We start from the raw sequence: 16,853 nt of genomic DNA on the forward strand, positions 1-16,853 counted from the left end.
ATCACATTTTTAAAAATTGCCCGCGACTGGACGCAAACTCCAGCGAGGGAATGGCGCATCGGGAAGTTGCAAGCCGGACAGACCCGTACTGCTGTAGCCAGACAATTGGGATGTCATGTTTCGCCAATCGCAACGCCTTTCTCAACGTCACCAAATCACTGGATCTGTGAACGATCGACCACGGCAACACGGCGCGCCCGGGGTGACAACCGCAGCCCTAGACCGGTAACATCAGGGTGACCCACCTTAGGAATCGGATGCTGCCAAGCAGCAACAACCGCTCCCCAGCCCTGGCGTGGTCCACGTGGGTCCAGTGTCCGCCGTACCGGTCCGACGCCGTCTGAGGCCAGCAGGACTCCGTAACCGCCCGTCCTTATGTGGGACCAATATTGACCCCCGTCGGGCACCGCCAACAACGTCAACAGTGGGCGCAACACATCAAGATGGCGACGTGGCCAGTGGCAAACAGTTCTGTTTACTGATGAGAGCCGGTTACAATCTTTCCAACGCTGATGGCCGAATCCGAGTATGGGCGACGTCGGCATGAACGTTACTTACCGACTTGGCTGCGTTCCTGCAGGCCGACCGATGGGGCGGTGTAGGTAGTGTGATGGTGTGGGGTGGGTTCTCATTCAACCACAGAACACAACTTCATGTGTTCATGACAACGCGTTAATGCCGCCGCCGTGTACCAAAAAAACCAATGACGTCATCAACAATCACCGTCATTCGTTCCCTTTCTTTGCCGCTCACCCACGTGTGCGCTTGCTGCAGCAAGACAATGCCAGGCCGCACACTGCCAGGGCAACACAGGCGTTGCTGGCTCAGCACAACATCCCAACGTTGCCGTGGCCAGCCTTATCACCGGACATGGCGCCTAGTCGAACCACGTCTGGGATGAAATCGGACGTCGCCTTCCAGGCTCGCGGACAACCCTCAGAATATGCAGGCGCTGGAGGCAGCATTGGTCCATGAATGGAACTCACTCCCTCAGGCATTCTTTCAAAACGCCTTGTCAACTCAATGAGGAGACGTTGCACCTGCCTGTTTGAATGCCCAGGGTGGTCACACGCGATAGCTGACTTTTGACAATGCTACAGGTCGTCCTCTTTCACATTTTTAACATGGACCACCCACCCTACTTTATGACATGAAACAATAGCCAAAAAAGGAATTCAATCAAACATTTCCCAACACCAATGTGTGCCGAATTGGTGTAGCTCCAAAATAAATGTTGAAATCTTCATTTCGTTTTGTTTTTTAATATTTTTATATCCAATTTAATGAGAACCTGCGCGTTTCTTTTGCGTTTTAGTATATATGTTTTCATGTAGTGGCCTTAAAATGGAAAATGACGAATGCACATTCGCGTTAGGCTACTTTTTTTTGCAAACGCATGCACCTGAACACAGTTAGAAACGTTGCACCTCTTTCTTGTTTACCGGAAGGTGTTTCACTTTTGTTTACTAGAAATGGATCTGTGTTTTACCTGCACATTGTTGATTTTTTACGTTAATCGATTGCAATCTGTTTTTGTTTTACCATATGATCATATCGTAGCTGAAAAAATGTAGAATAATATTTCCGTAAAGTATCATAGTCGTGTTTTTGTTGTCAGGTGAAGCGCAGCTTGTTCAAGTTGTTGGGACGTCGATGGTTACGGTTTTCTAGACGTTTCGTACCCAAACCCGTTCGTACCATACGTTTTCGTAAACCACTAGCATACCAAGTTTCGTAACCAATTAAATAATGTCATACATTACACCCTAACATTAATATTTTTTTTAAATACACACTTATGTTATATTACAAACCTATTGTAACATTTAGCAAAACATTTATTGTAATAATCACTCAGTATCTTTCATAAGCATTAAATGAGCAATTATGTGCTGGTGCATCACTGAAGCATGCCGTTTTCGTAACCAAAAAGCATACCTTTTCGTAACCAAAGAGCAATTCTTTTGTCTTGTAATTTGGTGTCGATTCCACATGTAGCGATGGTGTTTATTTTTATGCATAACCGTCCGAGATATCGATCGGATATTTCGCAAGACCGATCCTCTCTTCGTACGTATATAATATGCTCAAAACAAAAACATTCATACACGCACACATACTTTCGTGCGCACACGCACGCACATATAACAAAAAAATTATAAGATCTGATATCCCATGTTTTTTTGGAATGTGGACTTTTTTTTAGGTCTAATAATGCCTACATTGTCCGATATAATACATTTTTGATAGAAGAATACAACTTTTTGTTTTACTTTTATTCCATGTTGCTTTAACACATATTTAGTATCTGTCGCAACACGTCCAATCTGATTTTTGCTTAGTCCGAACGGACGTAGAAAGTAATGTGTTTGAAATATATTAACAAATAAGCTACCTTCGCTCGACATGATTCTTCGTGACAATTTCTAATCGCTAATTATTAAAATGCAGTTGGCTTGGATTTTTGTTGTTTTGTTTTTTTCATTAAATAACATGTACAAATGTGGGTAGAACTGGTATGCCCGATGTTCCTCATGTTACGAACTGGTATGCCTTTTGGGTACGAAATCGTTATTGCTTTTGGGTACGAACCGGTATGGTTACGAAACGACTTGATACTGATGGTACCCTTAAATGGCTTAAAGGGACATACCCTAGTTTCAACCCGTAAAAATTAACACTAAATTTAGTGAGTCTACAAACCTGTAACACATTTGGATAAGTTACAATTGCGTAAAACATGAGTCTGTGACTTTGAAATGGTGAAATACCCTCTAAAACTAGACCAAAACTCCAACCTCCATAAGTCTGTTACTTCTCAGATGCACGTGCGTTTTTAAAAATATGAGAAATGTATTTTGTGATATTAAAAACACCAGGATGACCAAAACACTTCGTGTGTACGAAAATGAATAATATAAACAATAGAAATTAAATAAAGTATGATTTCAGTTATCAAAAACGGCTCTAATAGTAAAAAATATGCCGTAGTATTTAAAAACTAGGGTATGTCCCTTTAATAATAATTGAAGTTAATAGCCGTATGACCTAATTTTCCACAGCAATTCATAGATTTATACCCATATAACTTTAAAGTAAAATGACACTTACGCATTGTTTTGTACAGAAAACTAACGCTAGGGTCTACACCCTCGATTGTTATATCATCTGTCATCTTTCGTCAAAATAAAGTCATAGAAATTAAAATCAAATGAATAGATAACTCCACCAATATTTAATATTATGTACCGTATAGTTTATATATAAAGTATAATGCTGTTAAAAGATTGAGAAGGACCCAGTCGATCATACAGCGGAAATGCTTGTTAATAAAGGTAGTATTAAACCAAATAACATCCGGCTGGGTCAAAGTTCGAGGTGCACCTACGTTTGATAGAGCAATTAATACCAGTTAAGTCCTGCCATTGGCAAAAAAAATGTAATGCAATTTTATTTCATCTAGTACCACTGTGTCAAATAACCTTGTCTTTGAAACATTTATGCGCTACCTTTAAAAAAAAAAGTACTAAAATTTTGTGCGAAACTAGGGGTGTTGTAAAAACATCCGGTTATATCGAAAATCACCCACGAAAGGTACCATTTTCTTCATTTAATATTAGTAATACTTTTACAGATAGGGTTTGTAGTACTGATATGCATGGGTCATAGTTTTGTTGATATATATTGCATATTGTGTTTTAAAACACAAACGTTAACATGGTGACCTATGAAATTTTATTTGGTATAGTCATAGTTCCTCAAGATAACAAGACAAGACGGGGTTGGTACTAACTCAGCGCCGAGAAGGAGTCTACCGACAAGCGGTCCTGGTTAGAGAGATGGATAGCCACACCATCCACAGGATCGTCACGGCCCTTTTCGGCAACGACTGCCGGAGTGTCATAACCATCCTCGCCGACCAGAGACAGGCGTGCGCTACAACAGCTTGTTCTGAATGTGCACGTAAAACCCTGTGACATGACATGATGGAAGCACTTCGTCCCCGCCTTTGCCGGCTCTCCGCTCATCGGTTCGCCGTAGACCAACCTCCAACGGCCTTAACGAGGCCACCCACGTGGACATATATATCGGACTTTAAACATTTAGACTTTCGTCGAAATTACTTCTCTTTTTTTTGATATTATTAAATAGTCCGATCCTCTCTTCTTTCTCTTATTTATTTTTGGACTGTCCTTCTAAAATGCTCCAAATTATATAAATATTCGGCCGAGCAGTCAATTCTTTTTATTTTTGGCTTGTAATTTTTTTTAATTTTTTTTTATTCTATTAACATTTTACTAATTGCTATTTTCAAAATTCTGCCCATTTACAACACTACCACCCCCCCCCCCCACCCCACCCCTTCGGGATGGGCGTGTTCAAAACACTAATGGTATATGGACACGTTAAACGAGTTATCATCATCATCAAGATAACAGACAGACAGGTATGCTGGCTGAGAGACAGAGTGAGAGTCAATAAAACTCGCTCTGGGTGAGATCCTTTGCCGGGGTGCGAACCCAGTACCTTCTAGCCTTACGTCCGACGGCTTAACAACTGCACTGTCTAAGCTGGTGTTTTTAACCTGCTGTGATCCAGCTGTTAATCAGATTGCAATTAAACTGAGTTCTGTTCAGTCGAGATGACGAAACACAGGTGTTACATTGCAGTATAGTGTAAATGCCACGTACCTCTATAAGATTTCCGTCTCTAGTACTACAGGAAGGTAAATGAGTTTGTACAGGCAATGCGGAGTGTGTGTGTGTGTGTGGGGGGGGGGGGCTTTGGGGGCTCTAGTCCCCCCCCCCCAATAATTCTGAATCAAAAATATTATTGGTAGTAAATTTTACTTGTCGAAAAGTTTGTTTTGATTAACGACACCACTGGAGCACATTGATATCGTAATCATCGGCTATTGGATGTAAAACAAATGGTAATAGTAGCAAGGGATCTTTTATATGCACCATCTCACAGGCAGGGTAGCACATACCACGACCTTTGATATACCAGTCGTGGTGCTTTCATGTCTGTGGGAAAGTGCATATACCAGTAAAAGATCCCTTGCTACATATGGAAAAATGTAGCGGGTTTCCTCTGATGACTACGCAATCCAATTAAAATTAGCTCCACTATTACATGTGGATCTAACACCAGCCAGTTTTAGCTCATGTCCACCAATCAAAACCTTACTTGCAGAATCCTGCCAGTGATTTAAAACTAACAACACTGCGTAGTCCCCAATGTCCAGGTAACATTTCATCTGTAAATAATAATTTAAATATTGACCAATCACACTTCGCCTTTTATAACGTTATTTGGGAGAATACAAATTCTAAAAATATCGGGCGAATCTATTTTAGTGGCCCCAGTACAGCGAACCATACCAATACGTACGGGGTGGGTTATCAGTCTTCAATTTTACATTAAAAATTATTTATTTATTTATAAAAAAACTAAAACTAAATCGGTCTTCAGTTTTACATTACAAACTATTTATTTTATAAAATAAAACATGTTTTAAGGCATTCGTAATTCACACGAAACATGTCGTATACCCTCAGGATAATTCGGAATGTTTTCAAATTATTTTTAAATCACTGGCAGGATTCTGCAAGTAAGGTTTTGATTGGTGGACATGAGCTCCAACTGGCTGGTGTTAGATCCACATGTAATAGTGGAGCTAATTTTAATTAGATTGATGACTACGTGTCAGAATTATCAAATGTTTGACATCCAATAGCCGATGATTAATTAATCAATGTGCTCTACTTAAACTTCATTTCGTTCAAGCACGCTGTCCTGGACCATACCTCCGCTATCTTGGCTAAGTGTCCAGGACAGTGGGTTAGTGGTTAGTGAGACAGAAGTGGGTGTAGTGACATTACACTTACTCATTAAAACTCGCTCTAGGTTGGAGCCGGTACCGGGATGCGAACCCAGTACCTACTAGCCTTAAATCTAACGGTTTAACAACTGCACTGACTAAGCTGGTGTTGTTAAATTGCTGTGACGCGGTTGTTAATCGGGCTGCAATCAAACTGATTTCAGTTTAGTCGAGATGACGAAACGCAGGTGTTACGCTTGACAACACGTTCTTCTTACAGTTGGAAAAAAAGGACCTAAAACCAGACAAAATCAACAAACATTATCCAAATAGCACAAAACAAAAACAAAACAAAACAAACAGACAAAACAAACAAAACAAACAAACAAACAAAACAACAAACAAAACAAACAAACAAATAAACAAACAAACAGAAAACAACAACACGAACACATATTGAACAAACTTTATTAGCAGACAGTGCTCCACAACTGATGTAACAATGGCCGTGGTATGTACTATCCTGTCTGTGGGATGGTGCATATAACAAATCCCTTGGTGCTAATCGAAAAGAGTAGCCCATGAAGTGGCCACAGCGGGTTTCCTTTCTCAATATATGTGTGGTCCTTAACCATATGTCCGACGCCATATAACCGTAAATGAAATGTGTTGAGTGCATCGTTAAATAAGACATTTCTTTCTTTCTTTTCTTTTTTTTCCCAGACAGCTAACGTTTCGCTAACTTCGTGAACTATTTGATTGGTTCCCGACGTTGCTATTTGGTTTAACGTGAAGCGCACACACAAGTCAAGTGGACGTTTTCTCTGCTCGGTATATATATGTAATTATATATATATGTATATGAATGTATGTGTGCTCCCTTGCACCCTCTTCCACCCACCCCAACCCTTTCCTGTCCTGGACGGAGGAGCCGGCTGAGGCCGGCACTTGTGCCCAGGACAGGCGTGCTCTACAACAGCACGTTAAACAATTTTCCTTAATGTATGTATATGTGCATATCCTCCCTCTCTCTCTCTCTCTCTCTCTCTCTCTCTCCTCTCTCTCTCTCTCTCTCTCTCTCTCTCTCTCTCTCTCTCTCTCTCTCTCTCTCTCTCTCTCTCTCTCTCTCTCAGAGATCAGGTGTGATTGTACTGACACAATGTCAGTGTAACCGAAACATAGACACAGACTGGTACACAGCGACAAGTGCTCCAGTTATATAAAAAAGAAATGCCACGTACTAGCAACTGGGAATAACAACACGACCAAAGATTTAAACAATTTTAATCTCTCTCTCTCTCTCTCTCTCTCTCTCTCTCTCTCTCTCTCTCTCTCTCTCTCTCTCTCTCTCTCTCCGTCTCTCTCTCCTCTCTCTCTCTCTCTCTCTCTCTCTCTCTCTCTCTCTTCTTCTCTCTCTCCGTCCCTTATGTCTCAGTGTAACCGTAACATAGACACAGACTGTCTGCAGTTCAAGATAGTCTTTTGTGCAGGTAACACAATCATTCGATTTCTTTTCGTAAAGTATTTATATAATACTATTATATTGCTTGAATCTTGAATGCCATGTTCATGAGTTATATATAAGTCATTAATTCTAGAATACGAAGCATAAATCAATTATTTGTTTAGGTGAAGAAGTTTGACTTAGCGATGTTCTGACAAAAGGAATTAGAACCAGGACATTTTGACCAGAGCGGATTAGGATCACATGAAAAACATTAAAACTGTTAATTGTGATTTGTGTGTGTGTGTGTTATACCAACGACTGATGACTGTCATTCAGTTGTTTATTTTAACAAAGCCGGTTCTTATATCACAGAGACCGTCACATTAAACGACATAATATTTCCTTACGTATTCCATGTGGTTTTGTAACCAGTTTGTCCCACAGATGTTCACAGGAGGACGCCGTTGGTAACTTTTTTTTCTTGTTTTTAACGACACCACTAGAGCACATTTATTAATTATCTGTTATTTAGATGTCAAACATTTGGCAATTTAGACTAAATTAGTCTCAGAGAGGAAACACGCTACATGTTTCCATTAGTAGCAAATGATCTTTTATATGCACCATCCCACAGACAGGATAGCACATACCACGGCCTTTGATATACCAGTCGTGGTGCTCTGACTGGAACGAGAAATAGCCCAATGAGAAAATCGATCCAACGCCATCCGCGCATCAAGCGAGCGCTTTACCATACTAACCCCCCCCCCCCCCCCCCCCCCCCCACCCCCCCCCCCCCCCCCCCCCCCCCCATGTTGGTAACAATCGATTTAACAAGTTTCTAGGTTACCTCATGTCAATTCTCATCTGGAGACATGCAGCCATTTGTCACCATACAAAATGCACTAAATATGATCTTTTATCATATGATACTGTAGGTAGCGTATCCATTGTAATAAAAATATGTGATGTTTTTCAGATCACATACTTTGAAAATTTGATATCTTTGTAAATTAGATGTAAATTAATCAGGTCACGGCAATACTCTCTCTCTCTCTCTCTCTCTCTCTCTCTCTCTCTCTCTCTCTCTCTCTCTCTCTCTCTCTCTCTCTCTCTCTCTCTCTCTCTCTCTCTCTCTCTCTCTCTCTCTCTCTCGTCAGTGTAACCGTAACATAGACACAGACTGTCTGCAGTTCAAGATAGTCTTTTGTGCAGGTAACACAATCATTCGATTTCTTTTCGTAAAGTATTTATATAATATTATTATATTGCTTGAATCTTGAATGCCATGTTCATGAGTTATATATAAGCCATTAATTCTAGAATACGAAGCATAAATCAATTATTTGTTTAGGTGAAGAAGTTTGACTTAGCGATGTTCTGACAAAAGGAATTAGAACCAGGACATTTTGACCAGAGCGGATTAGGATCACATGAAAAACATTAAAACTGGTAATTGTGATTTTTTTTGTGTGTGTTATACCAACGACTGATGACTATCATTCAGTTGTTTATTTTAACAAAGCCGGTTCTCATATCACAGAGACCGTCACATTAAACGACATAATATTTCCTTACGTATTCCATGTGGTTTTGTAACCAGTTTGTCCCACAGATGTTCACAGGAGGACGCCGTTGGTAACTTAAAGTTTGTTTTGTTTAACGACACCACTAGAACACATTTATTAACTATCTGTTATTTTGGATGTGAAACATTTGGCAATTTAGATTAAATTAGTCTTAGAGAGGAAACACGCTACATGTTTTCATTAGTAGCCAGTTATCATTTATATGCACAATCCCACAGACAGGATAGCACATACCACGACCTTTGATATACCAGTTATGGTGCTCTAGCTGGAACGAGAAATAGTCCAATGAGAAAATCGATCCCAAGCCATCCGCGCATCAAGCGAGCGCTTTTCCAGTAAACTATCACACGTATGCAATCACAATCATCAAACAAAAAAGGTATAAAAGCAACTTTACATTGAAAGCTGTCCAGCGTTCTGAAAACGAACAACGCCAAGAACTAGTCTGTTGTTATGTAAGGATATTCATGCAAAGTCGTCGTCATTTCCCTTCAAAAAAAGACACAACGTCACATATTCATACACCATTTGAATATCGAGTAATGGCGGGGCAGGAATTAAAGACGAGTATACAGTTTATAAAAACACGTTGTATTAAGCACCGAAACCGTAGTGGTATAGAGACATGTATAAAAATCTCTCTCTCTCTCTCTCTCTCTCTCTCGTCTCTCTCTCTCTCTCTCTCTCTCTCTCTCTCTCTCTCTCTCTCTCTCTCTCTCTCTCTCTCTCAGAGATCAGGTGTGATTGTACTGATACAATGTCAGTGTAACCGAAACATAGACACAGACTGGTACACAGCGACAAGTGCTCCAGTTATATAAAAAAAGAAATGCCACGTACTAGCAACTGGGAATAACAACACGACCAAAGATTTAAACAATTTTAATCTCTCTCTCTCTCTCTCTCTCTCTCTCTCTCTCTCTCTCTCTCTCTCTCTCTCTCTCTCTCAGAGATCAGGTGTGATTGTACTGGTACAATATCAGTGTAACCGTAACATAGACACAGATTGGTACACAGCGACAGGTGCTCCAGTTATAAAAAACGAAATGCCACGTACTAGCAACTGGGAATAACAACACGACTAAAGATTTAAACAATTTCAATCTCTCTCTCTCTCTCTCCTTCTCTCTCTCTCTCTCTCTCTCTCTCTCTCTCTCTCTCTCTCTCTCTCTCTCTCTCTCTCTCAGATTATCCGTAGTTCAAGATAGTCTTTTGTGTAGGTAACACAATCATTCGATTTCTTTTCGTAAAGTATTTATATAATACTATTATATTGCTTGAATCTTGAATGCCATGTTCATGAGTTATATATAAGTTTTGCAAACAATCTAGAATACGAAGCATAACCGTCAATTATTTGTTTAGGTGAAGAAGTTTGACCTTAGCGATGTTCTGACAAAAGGAATTAGAATCAGAAATATTTTGACCAGAGCGGGTTCCATTAGAAGCACATGAACAACATTAAACTGTTAATTGTGATTTTGTTTGGTGTGTTGGTATACCAACGACTGATGATTGTCATTCAGTTTGTTTTATTTTAAAACAAAGTCGGTTTCTCATATCACAGAGACCGTCACATTAAACGACATAATATTTCCTTACGTATTCCATGCGGTTTTGCAACCAGTTTGTCCCACAGATGTTCACAGGAGGACGCCGTTGGTAACTTAAAGTTTGTTTTCTTTAACGACACCACTAGAGCACATTTATTAACTATCTGTTATTTTGGATGTGAAAACATTTGGCAATTTAGATTAATTAGTCTCAGAGAGGAAAACACGCTACATGTTTTTATTAGTAGCCAGTTATCTTTTATATGCACAATCCACAGACAGGATAGCACATACCACGACCCTTTGATATACCAGTTATGGTGCTCTAGCTGGACGAGAAATAGTCCAATGAGAAAATCGATCCCAAGCCATCCGCGCATCAAGCGGAGCGCTTTTTCCAATAAACTATCACACGTATGCAATCACAATCATCAAACAAAAAATGTTATAAAAGCAACTTTACATTGAAAGCTGTCCAGCGTTCTGAAAACGAACAACGCCAAGAACTAGTCTGTTGCTTATGTAAGGGATATTCATGCAAAGTCGTCGTCATTCCCCTTCAAAAAAGACACAACGTCACATATTCATACACCATTTGAATATCGAGTAATGGCGGGGCAGGAATTAAAGACGAGTATACAGTTTATAAAAACACGTTGTATTAAGCACCGAAACCGTAGTGGTATAGAGACATGTATAAAAAGAACTCTCTGTCTCTGTCTCTGTCTCTGTCTCTCTCTCTCTCTCTCTCTCTCTCTCTCTCTCTCTCTCTCTCTCTCTCTCAGAGATCAGGTGTGATTGTACTGATACAATGTCAGTGTAACCGAAACATAGACACAGACTGGTACACAGCGACAAGTGCTCCAGTTATATAAAAAAGAAATGCCACGTACTAGCAACTGGGAATAACAACACGACCAAAGATTTAAACAATTTTAATCTCTCTCTCTCTCTCTCTCTCTCTCTCTCTCTCTCTCTCTCTTCTCTCTCTCTCTCTCTCTCTCTCTCTCTCTCTCTCTCTCTCTCTCTCTCGTCAGTGTAACCGTAACATAGACACAGACTGTCTGCAGTTCAAGATAGTCTTTTGTGCAGGTAACACAATCATTCGATTTCTTTTCGTAAAGTATTTATATAATATTATTATATTGCTTGAATCTTGAATGCCATGTTCATGAGTTATATATAAGCCATTAATTCTAGAATACGAAGCATAAATCAATTATTTGTTTAGGTGAAGAAGTTTGACTTAGCGATGTTCTGACAAAAGGAATTAGAACCAGGACATTTTGACCAGAGCGGATTAGGATCACATGAAAAACATTAAAACTGTTAATTGTGATTTTTTGGTGTGTTATACCAACGACTGATGATTGTCATTCAGTTGTTTATTTAAACAAAGTCGGTTCTCATATCACAGAGACCGTCACATTAAACGACATAATATTTCCTTACGTATTCCATGCGGTTTTGCAACCAGTTTGTCCCACAGATGTTCACAGGAGGACGCCGTTGGTAACTTAAAGTTTGTTTTCTTTAACGACACCACTAGAACACGTTTATTAATTATCTGTTATTTGGATCTCAAACATTTGGCAATTTAGACTAAATTAGTCTTAGAGAGGAAACACGCTACATGTTTCCATTAGAAGCAAATGATCTTTTATATGCACCATCCACCAGACACAGACATTATCCACATACCACGGCCTTTGATATACCAGTACCCAGTGCGTGCCTGGCCTGGACAAACGACAAATAGCCCAATGAGGGAAAATCGATCCAAAGCCATCCGCGCATCAAGCGAGCGCTTTACCACAGAGACCGTCACATTAAACGACATAATATTTCCTTACGTATTCCATTTGGTTTTGCAACCAGTTTGTCCCACAAATGTTCACAGGAGGACGCCGTTGGTAACTTAAAGTTTGTTTTGTTTAACGACACCACTAGAGCACATTTATTAACTATATGTTATTTTGGATGTCAAACATTTGGCAATTTAGACTAAATTAGTCTTAGAGAGGAAACACGCTACATGTTTCCATTAGTAGCACATGATCTTTTATATGCACCATCCCACAGACAAGATAGCACATACCACGACCTTTGATATACCAGTTATGGTGCTCTAGCTGGAACGAGAAATAGTCCAATGAGAAAATCGATCCCAAGCCATCCGCGCATCAAGCGAGCGCTTTTCCAATAAACTATCACACGTATGCAATCACAATCATCAAACAAAAAAGGTATAAAAGCAACTTTACATTGAAAGCTGTCCAGCGTTCTGAAAACGAACAACGCCAAGAACTAGTCTGTTGTTATTTAAGGATATTCATGCAAAGTCGTCGTCATTCCCCTTGCAAAAAAAGACACAACGTCCACATATTCATACACCATTTGAATATCGAGTAATGCGGCCCAGGAATTAAAGACGAGTATACAGTTTATAAAAACACGTTTGCTAGTAAGCACCGAAACGTAGTGGTATATAGAGAGCATGTTATAAAAAGAACTCGTCTGTCTCTGTCCTCTGTCTCTCGTCTCTGTCTCTCTCTCTCTCTCTCTCTCTCTTCTCTCTACTCTCTCTCTCTCCTCTCTCTCTTTCTCTCTTCCAGATCAGGTGTGATTGTACTGATACAATGTCCCCCCCTGTAACCGAAACATAGACACAGACCCTCCGCTTTCCCTCTTTGCCCCCCCCGTACACAGCGACAATGTGCTCCAGTTATATAAAAAAGAAATGCCACGTACTAGCAACTGGGAATAACAACACGACCAAAGATTTAAACAATTTTAATCTCTCTCTCTCTCTCTCTCTCTCTCTCTCTCTCTCTCTCTCTCTCTCTCTCTCTCTCTCTCTCTCTCTCTCTCTCTCTCTGTGTCCCTCTTCTCGTCCTTGTGTAACCGTAACTATAGACATTCAGACTGTCTGCAGTTTCAAGATAGTCTTTTGTGCGGGTAACACCTCACTCGATTTCCTTTTCGTAAAGTATTTATATAATTTATTATATTGCTTGAATCTTGAATGCCATGTTCATGAGTTATATATAAGCCATTAATTCTAGAATACGAAGCATAAATCAATTATTTGTTTAGGTGAAGAAGTTTGACTTAGCGATGTTCTGACAAAAGGAATTAGAACCAGGACATTTTGACCAGAGCGGATTAGGATCACATGAAAAACATTAAAACTGTTAATTGTGATTTTTTGGTGTGTTATACCAACGACTGATGATTGTCATTCAGTTGTTTATTTAAACAAAGTCGGTTCTCATATCACAGAGACCGTCATCTTAAACGACATAATATTTCCTTACGTATTCCATGCGGTTTTGCAACCAGTTTGTCCCACAGATGTTCACAGGAGGACGCCGTTGGTAACTTAAAGTTTGTTTTCTTTAACGACACCACTAGAACACATTTATTCATTATCTGTTATTTTGGAATCTCAAACATTTGGCAATTTAGACTAAATTAGTCTTAGAGAGGAAACACGCTACATGTTTCCATTAGAAGCAAATGATCTTTTATATGCACCATCCCACAGACAGGATAGCACATACCACGGCCTTTGATATACCAGTCGTGGTGCTCTGGCTGGAACGACAAATAGCCCAATGAGAAAATCGATCCAAAGCCATCCGCGCATCAAGCGAGCGCTTTACCACAGAGACCGTCACATTAAACGACATAATATTTCCTTACGTATTCCATTTGGTTTTGCAACCAGTTTGTCCCACAAATGTTCACAGGAGGACGCCGTTGGTAACTTAAAGTTTGTTTTGTTTAACGACACCACTAGAGCACATTTATTAACTATATGTTATTTTGGATGTCAAACATTTGGCAATTTAGACTAAATTAGTCTTAGAGAGGAAACACGCTACATGTTTCCATTAGTAGCACATGATCTTTTATATGCACCATCCCACAGACAAGATAGCACATACCACGACCTTTGATATACCAGTTATGGTGCTCTAGCTGGAACGAGAAATAGTCCAATGAGAAAATCGATCCCAAGCCATCCGCGCATCAAGCGAGCGCTTTTCCAATAAACTATCACCTGTATGCAATCACCCTCATCAAACAAAAAAGGATATAAAAGCAACTTTACATTGAAAGCCTGTCCAGCGGTTCTGAAACGAACAACGCCAAGAACTAGTCTGTTGTTAGTTAAGGATATCTCATGCCCCTTCCCCCCCCTCGATGTCTTGTCTCCCCCCCCTCCCCCCTTTTCGTCTACATTCCCTTCAAAAAAGACACAACGTCCCCTTTTCATTACTTCCATTTTGAATATCGAGTAACAAGTTTCTCCCAGAATTAAAGACGCCAGTATACAAGTTTATGATCCCTAAAAAACCTTTCATTGTATTAAGCCCCTTCGACCGTAGGTAGCCTATAGTGGTATAAGAGAAATGTATAAAAACTTCTCAAATTTTTTATCATGGTAATTAGAAAAATTTCTCTGCTCTCTCTCTGTTCTCTCTGTCTCCCTCTCTCTCTCTCTCTCTCTCTCTCTCTCTCTCTCTCTCTCTCCTCTCCGAGATCACGTGTGATTGTACTGGTACGCAGCGACAGGTGTTCCAGTTATAAAGAACGAAATGCCACGTACTAGCAACTGGCAATAACAACACGATTAAAGATTTAAACAATTTTAATCTCTCTCTCTCTCTCTCTCTCTCTCTCTCTCTCTCTCTCTCTCTCTCTCTCTCTCTCTCTCTCTCTCGTCAGTGTAACCGTAACATAGACACTGATTATCCGTAGTTCAAGATAATCTTTTGTGTAGGTAACAATCATTCGATTTCTTTTCGTAAAGTATTTATATAATACTATTATATTGCTTGAATCTTGAATGCCATGTTCATGAGTTATATATACGTCATTAATTCTAGAATACGAAGCATAAATCGATTATTTGTTTAGATGAAGAAGTTTGACTTAGCGATGTTCTGACAAAAGGAATTAGAACCAGGACATTTTGACCAGAGCGGATTAGGATCACATGAAAAACATTAAAACTGTTAATTGTGATTTTTTTTGTGTGTGTTATAAAAACGACTGATGATTGTTAGTGAGACAGAAGAGGGTATAGTGATATTACACCTACTCATTAAAACTCGCTCTGGGTGGGAGCCGGTACCGGGATGCGAACCCAGTACCTTTATACTTTAAATCTAACGGTTTAACAACTGCACTGTCTAAGCTGGTGTTGTTAAACTGCTGTGACGCGGCTGTTAATCAGGCTGCAATCAAACTGATTTCAGTTTAGTCGAGATGACGAAACGCAGGTGTTACGCTTGACAACACGTTCTTCTTACAGTTGGAAAAAAAGGACCTAAAACCAGACAAAACCAACAAACATTATCCAAATAGCACAAAACAAAAACAAAACAAAACAAACAGACAAAACAAACAAAACAAACAAACAAACAAATAAACAAACAAACAGAAAACAACAACACGAACACATATTGAACAAACTTTATTAGCAGACAGGCCACAACTGATGTAACAATGGCCGTGGTATGTATTATCCTGTCTGTGGGATGGTGCATATAAAAAATCCCTTGCTGCTAATCGAAAAGAGTAGCCCATGAAGTGGCGACAGCGGGTTTCCTTTCTCAATATATGTGTGGTCCTTAACCATATGTCCGACGTCATATAACCGTAAATGAAATGTGTTGAGTGCATCGTTAAATAAGACATTTCTTTTTTTTTTCTTTTTTTTTTCCAGACAGCTAACGTTTCGCTAACGTTCGTGAACTATTTGATTGGTTCCCGACGTTGCCATTTGGTTTAACGTGAAGCGCACACACAAGTCAAGTGGACGTTTTCTCTGCTCGGTATATATATGTAATTATATATATATATATGTATATGTATGTATGTATACATATATGTATGTATGTATACATATATGTATGTATGTGTGCTCCCTTGCACACTCCTCCACCCACCCCAACCCTTTCCCTTAACAGCACGTTAAACAATTTTCCTTAATGTATGTATATGTGCATATCCTCTCTCTCTCTCTCTCTCTCTCTCTCTCTCTCTCTCTCTCTCTCTCTCTCTCTCTCTCTCTCTCTCTCTCAGAGATCAGGTGTGATTGTACTGATACAATGTCAGTGTAACCGAAACATAGACACAGATTGGTACACAGCGACAGGTGCTCCAGTTATAAAAAACGAAATGCCACGTACTAGCAACTGGGAATAACAACACGACCAAAGATTTAAACAATTTTAATCTCTCTCTCTCTCTCTCTCTCTCTCTCTCTCTCTCTCTCTCTCTCTCTCTCTCTCTCTCTCTCTCTCTCTCTCTCTCTCTCTCTCTCCTCTCTCTCTCTCTCTCCCTCCTCTCTCTCTCTCTCTCTGATTATCCGTAGTTCAAGATAGTCTTTTGTGTAGGTAACACAATCATTCGATTTCTTTTCG

The 16,853-nt window shown here is 39.8% G+C and overlaps 1 protein-coding gene across 3 annotated transcripts in view; it reads right to left on the reverse strand.

The window, feature by feature from the left end:
• LOC121385254 (PHD finger protein 14-like) overlaps window positions 1–3,194 on the reverse strand; it is a 63,790-nt gene extending 60,596 nt beyond the window's left edge. For all 3 annotated transcript variants that reach the window (XM_041515859.1, XM_041515858.1, XM_041515856.1), the window contains exon 1: window positions 3,112–3,194. In XM_041515859.1, the coding sequence (XP_041371793.1) occupies window positions 3,112–3,175 (64 nt within the window). In that variant the 5' untranslated portion in view covers window positions 3,176–3,194. The remainder of the gene's footprint in view (window positions 1–3,111) is intronic.
• Between the last annotated feature and the right edge of the window lie 13,659 nt (window positions 3,195–16,853).

This window comes from Gigantopelta aegis, chromosome 11 (assembly GCF_016097555.1).
Source record: "Gigantopelta aegis isolate Gae_Host chromosome 11, Gae_host_genome, whole genome shotgun sequence".
In the NCBI taxonomy this organism is placed as follows: domain Eukaryota; kingdom Metazoa; phylum Mollusca; class Gastropoda; order Neomphalida; family Peltospiridae; genus Gigantopelta; species Gigantopelta aegis.